This window comes from Ceratina calcarata, unplaced genomic scaffold, assembly GCF_001652005.2.
Source record: "Ceratina calcarata isolate Rehan_Ccalc_2016 unplaced genomic scaffold, ASM165200v1 scaffold434.2, whole genome shotgun sequence".
In the NCBI taxonomy this organism is placed as follows: Eukaryota; Metazoa; Arthropoda; class Insecta; order Hymenoptera; family Apidae; genus Ceratina; species Ceratina calcarata.
This window is the reverse complement of record NW_017167164.1, coordinates 64,362-76,545: the sequence shown is the minus strand read 5'-3', so window position 1 is coordinate 76,545 and position 12,184 is coordinate 64,362. Positions and strand designations below refer to the sequence as shown.

Here is a 12,184-nt window from a genome sequence, read left to right as displayed (position 1 = left end):
GTATTAATTCTTATTATGATGCAAATGGTTAACTTCTGTGAAATGTTACTGTTATTTCAGAGAAAAGAAACACAACGTTGGAACCTTACGAATTGCCTTTCCGAGTCCACGCGTTTCTCAGCTATCAAGACGATTTGAATAATTTTCTTGTCATGTATTTCTACCAATTTCCATTAATGTTTATAGCAATGTGCCATATAAGCTCAGTTAGTTTGTTACTCAGCCTGGAGATGCACGTCTGTAGTAAATTCTCGATCTTGTCGTATCGCATACAGACTATACCAACGAAATCTGGCATTAATCTCAACAAAAAAATTAAAGAATTCGTGAACGGTCACGTACAATTAATATCGTAAGTGTATTCGTCTTTAAAAGAATGGATATATAAAAATGTATAATTTTAATTTTAGGACAGCGAATTCTATCAATTCAGCGCTAGAGATATTCCTTTTAATCGAACTATTGCAAACGAGCATTAGAATGGCTGTACTTATATACATGATGCTTATAGTACGTTAATAACTATCACCGTTCACGTAATTCATCTCTTCATTAAAATGATTATCGTTTCCAGAATCCCAATGGAGATTTGGTCAGCGCTTTCACCTACGGTTTGTATATCGCTATAGTCACAGCCATATTGTATTTGTACTCCTTCATAGGCGAACATTTATCGTACGAGGTATTGTATTACTACGAGTGGTTCTTATTAGACTGCGGATTTTTATTCAAAATCGATTTTGAGGTAGTACATTTTCATAATTTCGTAATGTCAGATTCTACTTAACTTTTCTTGTACCCCCACGAGACTAAAAAAACATAATTTACGTAGTCTGCTCATTACAATTTATTTGTTACACATTAATTGTAGAAAAATCCGCAGTCTAGTGATTGTAAATCAAACAACGGGAAGTGAATAAAATTTACGTATATTCAGTCGACAAAAGTGAGCGAAGCATATTACGACACAGATTGGCATAATCTGTCAGCTGATAATCAAAAGCTGTTGCTCCTCGCTATGTCCTCTGGTCGACGAACGCTGCACGTGACAGCTGGGAAATTTTATACTTTTTCATTAAACGGTTTCATCGATGTAAGTACTCAACAATTTTAACAATGCCGAAAATGTTGCAAGTCACAAATCGTTTAATGAACTATCGACATCACATTTTTTTATATGATATAAATCATTAAACAATTATTAAACAATTATGTCACGATTGAGATTAAATCTTCTCTTATCATAGATCGTGAGAACCTCGTTCGGATACGTCTCTCTTTTACGCGCGCTGGTCTAATGCGAGACAAAAGAATTTACGTAACAATGTTTTCGTTAATATAGATCACGAACGTATTCATTACGTTCAATCAGTTCAATAGGCATTGTAGAATGCTACGAATAAATTCTTTAAACATAATTTAGAGTATATTTCGTTATAGTGAATTCCAATCGATTGCACGTCGAGTAAAACTTTGAGTTTCACACGACAGATTTACACAATCGGCCTTCAACACGGTCTATTACCCTAACAAATACACTGAAATATACTCGCCATTTCTATGCGGACTACAGGTATGAGTATGAAGAAAGAGGAGAGAGTAATTCAAACTGTGATTGCAATCTACTTTAATGGTGTTGGAACATAGGATGTGTAGTAAATGAAATTCGGTAATATTCGATTCTTATTTTACTATTTTATCTTTAAATGTATTAAGGAAGGGAAGGGAAGGATTATTATTTGAGCTGTCGGACAGAACCTGAAGGTTATGTAGCGATTCAGCTACATTCTGAAATAGGCTAACGATTTTTATGCAGAATAATATCTATGTGTCATGTTCTAATGTGCCATGTGGGCTACGCGAATGAATATCGAAAGCGACAAAAGGTTAATTCGAGTTAACCTTTTAGTCGGCTGCGACACGTGCAGAAGAATAATAAGACTTTTGACCAACCGTTTTACGGTACAGTAAATTAATATATCAAGATAGGAAAGGGAAGAGGAAAAGTCTCGATGTAATCTAGCACGAACAAATAGACTTAGGCTTTTTATGCAAAATAATATCTATCGTGTCAATTTACTCTGCTGACTACACGAATGAATATAAAAAATTAACAGAAATTAATTGGAACAGAAAAATGATGGTAGTGGCATAAAACATACAACGCGTTCAAAATCTCATGGAAACTTTTATTCATTCTTTTATGATACAGTAGATTTATATCAAGGTTATGAAAGGAACCAAAAAAGTCCTAATATATTCCAGCATGAACAAATAAATTAAGGATTTTGAATGAATATCAAAAACGACAGGAGATTAATTTGAACTGTAACGTTACGTCGCTCAAGGCCAAAGTCTCGTGGAAACTTTTAATTATTCCTTTGCGAAGTGAATTCATGCATCAAGATAGGAAAGGGAAACACAAAATAATAATATATTCTAGTTGTACATGATACAATTTCAGATAAAACAAATACATACTGGCACAATTAGGAGATGACGGTAGATTGGTAGATAAAGGCACTTGTCTTCAAAGCCCTGCGATTCTATTAGTCGTAATTATACCAGCATGAAATTGATCCCAGAGAAACAGAAAAACTGGCATAAATAGAAATGGAAGCACGTGTCCACGGTGCGCGATAATTTCCATATGACGTTACCTCATTATCGATCGTTCGTGCAGTTGTGGCTTGAAAGTTGAACTTCGCAGACGGAGGAAGGAAAATTTCATTCAACGAAAAACGACTACATGCGGTATTACGTAATTAAAAGTCACAGTAGGAATTGTAGTTATTTCGCAGTTTTTCCTGCAACAATCTTTATGAGGGTATGCTACCGTTTGATCGAAATTTTATCAGCACTTCTTGCAAGATAGATTTATAATACTTGTTTTGTACTCAGCTCGTGTCAACGCACTTTTCTTGCAACCTGACATCTATACAAACATGCACGTGTTCGCCGATGTTTGGAATAGATTGATATATATCAAAAATAAATACCGCACGGTTTACACGTAGCAAATAAGCTTGAATGCAACAATCTTTATATTACCTATTTTCCTACTTCTTCAGTGATGTTTTTTATTTCGTTCATAAGTATTACATGTACGTGTAAGTGATCTTTTTAAAATCTAGCTTAATCAATTATTAGCAGGCAGCGGATTTTACGGATTTATAGGAAAATCGTATCGACAGTGAATATAGGGAAGGATATAGTTAAGGGAATATAGAAAACATGCATTCTTTCAATCGATATTATAAATGTTTTATAGAAATCCACAGTCTGATTCTTAAATTCTACACAGTTTTTGTCTATTACAAGTTATTGAGAAATTGTCATAGGACATACGTGTAATGAAGTACTTACTCACCTCCGAAACACGGCGGCATGCGCGTCTTCCCGTACTGTGCGTAACACTAGTATTATGTCAATTGCAAGGAATTGAAGGTTGAAAACGTATATATAATCACTTTCACTGGAGTGTTGACCGGGTCACGGTATCGTTCAGTGTAACACGTTTTATTTTACTGTTAATGACTCGAAATGCTGAATGATCTCAACCCTCCGCAAAGTGTGTAAAAAGTGATAAACCTACTAACAGATTAACAGGTACCGTCGAGACTGTCCTTCCTTTCGCGAATCAGACGTTCGAATCACTATCTTCCACTAACTGCTAGTTTTATACTCTCCTCAAGGCAACGATCCATAATCTACTGGAGACTGCATCTCCAATATTAATGGAATGTTTTGTTACTTACGTTTCACGGGGGTATTATACACGATCAGCAACTGACAGCGTCATCTGTGTCTGGTAAATGGAATTATAGTTAAAAAATGGCGTTATAGAAATAAGGGTTGAGAATTCGAGAAAACCGTTAATTAATTAAAAATGTGTGTCCTATTAAAGAAGTTATTCCGAATACATTTGGTTTTTGTTAATAAGTTGATTTTTTGTTCGCGTGGGAGTATAGAAACAAAGTTTTCTTAGCAATGTTCATTATAAAAAAAGTTTATTATTCGTAGCTGAGGTGACGCGTGGTACATACATGAGGTTTCCGACTACAACAAGTCCTATGGTTTTTCACGCAAATACTATGTACAGGTATGGGTCATGTTGTAATTATTAAAATCTACTATTAATTAACATAAGTCAACGTTACTGCTAAATTATTACCCATTACAGTATGACATTAATATTCGAAAGATTCGCTCTGACGTGAATCTTGTACAACTTTTAAAGATTGTCACTCGTTACTTTCTATTGTAGTAGTCCTGCGCGCGTAATTCTGTAGTGCAATTTATGTTACTCGATCGTCGTAACTCGGGAAATATGCCGATTTACTTCGATTCTCTCGCTTCGACGCGACGCACTTGGTCGTTCAGAAGGAGAGAAACGAAGTACTTAAAAACTCTTAAACTCTTCTAAGTGAACGACTATGCTTAGAGTTACACGCGGATGCTTCTTGGGATGCGAAATATAAAGCGAACGCGCAAATTCAATTATTAAGGACAAAAGGAAAGTTATAGAAAAGAAATTATAGGGACAAGATTTTTCTGAATGGTAATAAATATTACTTTCGTAGACGTTGAGAGGGAAGGTACTATTTCTTTAGTTACAATAATCGTACCTGTCTATCTAAAGTATAAAAATATCTGCGCAATTACATAGTACCTAACAAGAATTCTCGGATAACTATATACGCAAAAGCGTTTTTCCACTCTTTCATCGCGATTTACAAAATTTGCATTCAATTCTTACATCGTTTCGCGCCGAGATGCTTAATTGAGCAATTTTAAAAAGAAAACGAGGAGAGGCAAGGGACGATTTTATTGTCGTTGTACCTCTGCTAAAGAGAACTTCGTCCTCGGGAGAAGAGTACAACTTTGTTTCTTTTTTTTCGAGGGATATCGCAGAGATCATAAGAACGAAGTTAAAAACAGGAGAGAGAGAAAAATATTACGTAACAAATACCTTGTTTGAAATTACACAGAGGTCTAAATGTATTATCTTGATGTCTTGTCTTTTCGTTGAGTATTCGCAGCGAGTAGTAAAATCGTAAACGGTAAAATGGCACCCTGAGTTGAAGAAGCACGGTCTGTGTCCGAATGCTGTTTAAGTACTTGTGTCGTTAAGACTTTTCTCTTCGCCGTCATCCTTTGTATGAAAGACAGAGCAGTTACGAGTCACGTCGAAACAATTTCTTCCTTTACCGTTGCCTCCCTTATTCATCAGCGCCCAAACGATTCCAATATAATAGCGTCATGCTTCATTCATCGACACAGTCTCGGCGATGGAATCGTTTGGTCAGCCTCGTGGAATGTACTTTGATCGAGGTACAGAATTGTTCATAGCGTCGCATAGAACGACAAGCTCCGATTCTTTGTTTCTCGTTACGAGTGAGACGCTCTGGTCGGATCCTTTTTGGTGGGCGACGAAACGTTCGTCGAGTTCGTCACTTTGTACGCGTTGCCTTTCGCCTCGGTCGGGTGTTTATGAGTACTGGTCGACGATTTCCTCGGCGGTTTACTGATCTGCGTCGTGGATAGACCACTCACTGGATATTTGTTTCTACTCGAGGTCCCACCGTTGTTGCTTCGCGCGCTGTTCTTCGCGGACGTCGACGAAGTCGCCTCCGACGGATGCTTCGGCATGACGAAGGCTTTCGTTTGTTTCAACAGGTATCTGTCGTTGCACAACGCCGATATCAGCGGCAGGTCTAAGTTGCGACTCTTCTCGCGGAGCGTTCGAATGTCCAACATTCCGTCTTCCTTTCCCTCCTCGCGTTCTTCCATAGCTTTCGACGTCTTCGTCGGCGAAGACGATGACGAAGACGCGGACGGAAGCGGTTGATTCTTTTCAAGATTCTGCAATTCGAAATGAACAAACATTGAGACTAGGAAAATCGATTAGGAATTTGTATAGAATAAAGTTTTAACGCGCGGTACCTGTATTTCATAAGGAGGTGGCGGAGGAGGCGGCGGCAGCCTGCGATGTTTCAATTGCGGCAGAGATTGTAGTTTGCTCGACGGCGAGTCGAAGCACTTCAAAATGTTCTCGTCGCTCCTCGTTCTGGAGAAGGCGTGGAGCGTGTGCGGATGCGCCGGGGCGGGTGGTTCGCGTCTAAGACTCTGGCTTCCTGCCGACGAACAAGTAGCTCCGCTGTATAGCGAACTGGTGCTAGCAGCGTAGTGGCTGCTCAGATTGCTATGCGGTAAGTAATTGTTAGAGCTGGTGTCGCTACTACTAAGATTCTGGTTGGAAGCGTATTTCGTGGGCGACGAGAACGAAGAGCCGGGAAGGTATGGCGTGCTACGGTACATTACTAACGATTTGTTATTAAACGAAGGATAAGGCGGGGGAGGATAGGCAGCCATGGCCGCGAGTAGCGATCCCTGTTTCGCGTCGATGTACTCTTGCTTGGAGACCGCGGGATCCTTCAACGGGAACATCACGTAATCGACGTCCGAGTACAGTTGCTGTTTGTACTGTTCTATCTGAGACCTCGCGACTTGACTCGTGTAAACGGTAGCCAGGCTAGGCGGCGGCGGTGGCGGTTGCCTAGGGTGTACTATTGGCGGCGGAGGAGGTGGCGGGGGCGGCGGTGGTGTTAAGTAAGGCAACAGAACCGGACCACCTCGCGAAGCGTGCACGTCCAGGTAATTGTTCGGGCCGACGACGAGAGCCGCGACTGGCGCGTGTACCGGCGTGGGTTTCATTTTATCACCGGGATAAGTAGGCGGTTGAATTCTTGGCGGTGGTTTCGGGGCGATGGACGATGCAACGTCGCCGTTCAGCGGTTGACCGGTGGCAATGCCGGTCTTGGAGTTCGCCGTCAGCCCGGCGCTCAACTTGCTGCTAGCCAGGCTCGTTTGTATCTTGGTCGACGTCACCCTCGGCAAGATCTCTTCCGTAGCGCTCGGGTACAGCTTGGAAATCACTTCCTGCCGAGTGAGTTCCGAGACCTCGGGATAAGGCGGAGGTGGTGGCGGTTCTCTGGGTGTCACCGCGTCGTTTCTCGGAGGCGTGGGCGGCGGTATTTGAATTCTTTCTCTTGGCGAGGTGTAAGGCGGCGGTGGCGGCGGTGGATCGGTTCTTCTTGGTGGCAGAGGGACGAATTCGCCGCGAGTAGCGTTATACGGCGGCGGGGGCGGAGGTTCCCTTTCCGGTATCTTAGGGCGCGGTGAGTTTATCGTTGCATAGTCCATGCTCACGGGATAAGGAGGAGGCGGAGGAAGTTGCCGGTCGCTGTCTGTCCTCGGTGGCGGAGGTGGCGGAGGCATAGTGACGTAATCGCAGTCGGAATCCATGGAATTGCTGATAGTCTTCCTCGGAGGATATCGGCCGACTATCAAATCAGAGAGCTCGTCCGCTGACAGCAACGGTCCAACGTTCGAAGGATCGCTACCGTCGCCTCTGAAACTCCCTGCGCTGAGTATACTATTGCTGCGTGATCTAGAGTCTTCCAGCTGTTGATCCAGGGAAACTGCTGACATGCTGGACACGACGTTAGCCACGTCCTCGTCACCTTTACAGATACTGTAAATTGGTTCCTGATCTTCGGTTCCGACGTCTTCCGTGTACACGTCGCTCGTCTCAGATCTAAGGCCGCTATGGATCGTGTAAAACCCGGATGTCACGGATGCCTCGTCGGTAGTGGATTGGACGGAACTTAAGGCACACACATCGCTCGCTGTCGACGATTCGTTCGCGTCACCAGTTGGCGAATATAGATCTCCCATTCTTTCGTCTTGCATCTCGCTACTCCTAAGCGTGTACACTCCACTGGTTTCGCTTGCGATGTCGGTAGCTGGATAAAGAACATTTTCATGCGTCACGAAGAGTCGTTGGTACTAAATATAAGAGCGAACGCACTAAATGTATGTACCTGCGTATTTGCCAGCTTTTTTGCATCTGTCGTAAATCGCGCCAGGAAAGCTGGCGGTTTCCGACGAAACCGCCGAATTCTGTGCTGTATGCGAATAACCAAGTTCCAAGCTCGAAGTCGCGGACGTGCGCCGCATTCGCGGCGGTCCACCAGCAGGTGCGTTCACGACTACGACCGTGCTGCAGCTGCTGCTACATTGCGACCCTTCGGCCGCTGTCGCCGCGCTCGATGCTAATCGCAGTGCAGCCGTCGTAGGCGTACTGTCCGCACCGTCCACTTCTGCGGGTTATACAATTGTTCCACAAGTTTTATATGTTCTACATCAAAGAAATTATGGCAATACGAAAATTTATAATAATTTGTAAACATTGAGTAACAATCTTCCAAGCTTGGGACAATTTCTATACAAATTTCGTGATGCCATAATTTTTTTAATACGTTCATAAATTATGGAGTATCTTGTGAAGGGGTAGATAAAAACAGAGAGCGGTAGGCGTTTAATAATACGTGTTTGAGGAGATGAGAAATAAGTTTACCGTCCACGGTGGAGACTGGAGACGACGGTAGAGAACGATCGTCGACGTCTACGTTCGATCCGTTTAGAACGTTGCACTGAACACCGGAGTGTTGAGTATTTTCAGTAAGACGCGGCAGACACTCGGTAGAGGCGGGCGCTGTGTCCGGTTCGTCCTCGCTGTGAACCCGGTCGCTGACAATTCCAGAAGTCGTATTCGACGACGTGCTCGAGATAACAGAAATTCGTTGGTCGCCACGCGCGCCTCGCGCCGTTAAACTGAGCTTGCACCGGGCTGGATACATGTAGCAGTCGCGGAGTACCTTCCTCTCTGAAGTTAAAAACGGAACGTTGATTTCTAGATAAAATCGGAGCTCCGGGCTCGATGGAATTCCCGTGCGGAATTTTCCAAATGCAAAATGACCAATAAGAGTTTCGTTCGACTGACCTTCCTCCTCGCGCCTCTTCGCTTCGTTTACTCTAGGTGCTATGGCCATGGTGAACTGATGGGTATCTCGGCAGAGTCCCAAGAGCAGTTTGCTTTTATCATCGCATCCGCTGTAAAGAGTGAGCTTGTCCGGCTGATCGACTGCGCGGATTTCGAATTTCTTCCGCTGCATAAAGTAAAATCCCGATAGATTAAAACGAATCAGTTAATCATAAAATTGATTCGAGGAATTGATAGATTGAAACTAACGTCGAAACAGAGTTTGCCGATGTTGTTCCAGGCGAAGACACGCGGTGTCTCCTCCTCGGCGTAGACTCGCACCCCGCGAGCGCATATGGCGAGGAGTATTCGCCCGGGTCCTGCCTCGTTCTTGCTTCTTCGCAACCGATAGAGGTGAGCGTTGAGCGGCGCCTCCAGCAGCACTGCCTCCCGGATATATTGCAGCTCTGCCTCCTCTCTGGAGAGGCCACGGTTGTCCCTGTGTTGTGCCGCGAGCACGGCCAGCACATTCGATTCGAGGCACATCTATGCAATCAGATTAATTAACCATTATTAATTTTCCTAAATTTTCCATAGGTACACCTGACCCTTCGTTTATACAATGAAGGTATACGGGAAACAAGAACATTGTATAAACAGAGAGTTAGGGTACTTAATAAATATAAGNTAAAATTTTTGTGAAACAATCACAATGTTAATATTAACAATAGGTTTATACTTATATTAATTAGGTATGCTTAATTTCGTTCTGAAGCAGTCTTCACGATTGAGACAACAGGTATAGCTTTTTTTAATTGACGATTATACTCGATATCTCTGTTTTTGAATTTGTTCGTAGTATGACTGATTTCTTTGCCTGTGTTCGACTGGCTCCACAGGTGGTCGGCGGTTCTGGTACATACGTACATGCATGTTCGATGTAAATTAAGCACTTACGTGAGGCGGAAGGTAATCCGTTGGCTTGCAGTATCCCACAGATCCTGCGTGTGGCCTATGCCGTTCCTCGGAGTAGTCCCCAAGATCGGCTTGTAGGGCAAGGCCCGCGAGTGTAAGCAGGGGCGTAACGATAGACGGCTCGTGCAGGGGGTGGTGAGGGTGGAGGTTCTCCACACCGCCGCCATGCCTGACGACATTGTCTCGCAGTTGCAGGTAATAGTGGTGACGCGTTGTTTCATCGCTGAAATCACCAGCAATAAAATTCGTTCACTTTTAAATAGTAAAAAATAGATCATTGGAATAGCTCGTGTCGAATTTTTAGAGGAGGTATAAATAAATAAAAATACTAAATAACAGATTATTATAAGTTCATGAATTTTTATTTAGTATAAATAATTAATGGAAATTCCTCGTCCAGGTTTTTGGCACGAGAAACTCTATAAGAATTATGGAGTGGATGTTGCAAAACAAATTTTGCGCTGCACAGTGTGATCAGACTTTTTCGTGGAACGAATACAGCACATATTATGGCAAGCAATTGTGCAAGTAACGCGTCTCGATATAGCCGAACGGAGAGGAAACAAAAAAAGTTGAATTGTGAGAGCACGTTGTCTGAATGACGCCGCGGATTTCCCTCCTCGAGCCGTGTCGCAGATCCGCTTTTAGAAAACTGACCGTATCTCGCGGAGGCGAGCGTCGAAAGACACATCGTCATGCAGCTTCACGCAATGATAAACAACGTGCTTCCTCCACCGGTTGTGTCCTACCAGCAGTGCAACGTCACGTTCGATGCACTTTATACATGCACGCGTTACGCATTGCGATAGACACCCCCGACCCTCCCCTATATATAAATCGTATCGGGGTCAGTCCAGGGGCTGGGGAAGAATTGATGAAAATATCCAGCCGCAGGGAATTCGATCGAGATCGCGGCAAGCTGCTGCTGCTGCTGTTGCTCCTTTCACGAATTAAACCCTCGTCGACGTAGACGTGCGGTGAATGCGCGGCGTGGCCCGATGTAAATCACCGGTTTCGGGTGGAAATCAGAAAGCAACCGCGGATCAGTATAATTACTGGGACGAATGCTTTCATTTAATTCCTACGGTCTATCTATCACGCGCCATGTAATAATTTATAATTACAAGAGTAGGTAGCATTTAGCTACCGGACAGGAGTCCAGATTTCGTGAGTCGACCATCCGTTTTAGTAAGACAGAGAATTCCACCCCCTTTTTATCCTGTCTTTCTTCCAACTGTTTCTGTGTCTCTTCTCCGAAGGGGTGGTTTAGCAATAACGAATGTAACGCATTTCATGAAATAATCTAGAAATTCCACGACCACATTATAGCATTTTTTTCTAACAGAAATTGATAGTACACGTGCAGGTTCAGCTTTATCAAATCTCCTTCAACATTTTTCACTTTTTAACGTTAGACCTTGTTTCGTTGATCTCTCAGACGGACGGGACGAAAACCCTTATAATCGCGATACGACGTGGCTAAGAAAAAGGAAGACGCGAGAGGCCGGTAGGCTACGCGGGTTTCGCCAAGTACGGTGGCACCCGGGCGAGGTATTTGAACCGGAACGCTAATTACTCCTATTAATTCTGCAACCCATTTGGCGGGTTGTCCGACGGTCCTCGACTAATTTAGCTTCCTACGAGTGGCCAACCTCTTTCGAGTGAATAATTTGTCAGCCGGCGCAGCCTCTATCCGACTACTGGATTTTTTATTCGCCCTTACAGATTCGATCCAACGATTCGCGTAGCCTCGTTTCTCCAGTCAGAACGAGCTTAAGCTCGTAGGGTTTTTAGGACAAAAATTCATTAGAAAAACTGTATCCGTCGTTTTCTTTTTACAGGATTAAAATTTTCTATCGCATTTTATAAATTGATATCACAAGTGTTTGACTTTTCATAATAAATCTAAAAGGGTTGAATGCGATTATTGTGTGTCTTACCTTAGAAGCAACGGCGTATCCACATAGTAGCGAACGCGAAAGTAGAGGACGAAGGCTGGCCTTCCGCTGCTATCTAGGCCCTGAAAAATGAAACAACGATATAATGCGTTTTCGATAGCATTCTTCATTATATTTCGTGATGCATTGTGAAAAAGAAATTCTGACATCGATACGTTAGGTCAACATCAGAGTACATCCTGTTACTTAGAAGTTAGGTGTACGGATAACTGAGACAATGGACCTGTTTTAACAAATCGATTGTTTAACCCGTTAACTAGAATAAGAAACGCGACACGACGCTACGATCAACTTAATCAAACAAAAGACACTGGTTTTATTATCGTCCAGTTGAATCGATCACACCTGATGTGACGAGTCTTGTCCATCGAGATATTTAACAATTGTGCATGTTCATTCAGATTGTAATTCGTAAAAGAAATCT

The 12,184-nt window shown here is 42.9% G+C and overlaps 3 protein-coding genes across 7 annotated transcripts in view; 1 reads left to right on the top strand and 2 right to left on the bottom strand.

Annotated features, from left to right (window-relative positions):
* LOC108626927 (uncharacterized) overlaps positions 1 to 1,439 on the top strand; it is a 2,609-nt gene extending 1,170 nt beyond the window's left edge. Inside the window, exons 3-7 of one of the 2 annotated variants that reach the window (XM_018027880.2) lie at positions 61 to 352; positions 411 to 510; positions 575 to 682; positions 938 to 1,093; positions 1,248 to 1,439. In XM_018027880.2, the coding sequence (XP_017883369.2) occupies positions 61 to 352; positions 411 to 510; positions 575 to 682; positions 938 to 1,093; positions 1,248 to 1,298 (707 nt within the window). In that variant the 3' untranslated portion in view covers positions 1,299 to 1,439. Of the gene's footprint in view, positions 1 to 60; positions 353 to 410; positions 511 to 574; positions 1,094 to 1,247 lie in introns of those variants that run through there. The other variant, XR_003389446.1, reaches the window with a different exon arrangement.
* The window catches only part of LOC108626926 (putative multidrug resistance-associated protein lethal(2)03659), a 12,206-nt gene extending 8,417 nt beyond the window's left edge, over positions 1 to 3,789 (bottom strand). The window contains exon 1 of one of the 4 annotated variants that reach the window (XM_018027879.2): positions 3,759 to 3,789. The gene's annotated coding sequence lies outside the window, so the exon portion shown is untranslated. The other 3 variants (XM_026815178.1, XM_018027878.2, XM_026815177.1) reach the window with 3 other exon arrangements.
* A 204-nt stretch (positions 3,790 to 3,993) lies between these two features.
* Positions 3,994 to 11,885, bottom strand: LOC108626908 (protein expanded). Its single transcript, XM_026815179.1, has 8 exons — positions 11,743 to 11,885; positions 9,785 to 10,025; positions 9,098 to 9,373; positions 8,849 to 9,014; positions 8,423 to 8,731; positions 7,887 to 8,165; positions 5,947 to 7,808; positions 3,994 to 5,865 (listed from the first exon to the last, which is right to left on the bottom strand). The coding sequence occupies exons 1-8, from the start codon at positions 11,868 to 11,870 to the stop codon at positions 5,392 to 5,394; spliced, it is 3,735 nt and encodes a 1,244-aa protein (XP_026670980.1). The 5' UTR covers positions 11,871 to 11,885; the 3' UTR covers positions 3,994 to 5,391.
* Between the last annotated feature and the right edge of the window lie 299 nt (positions 11,886 to 12,184).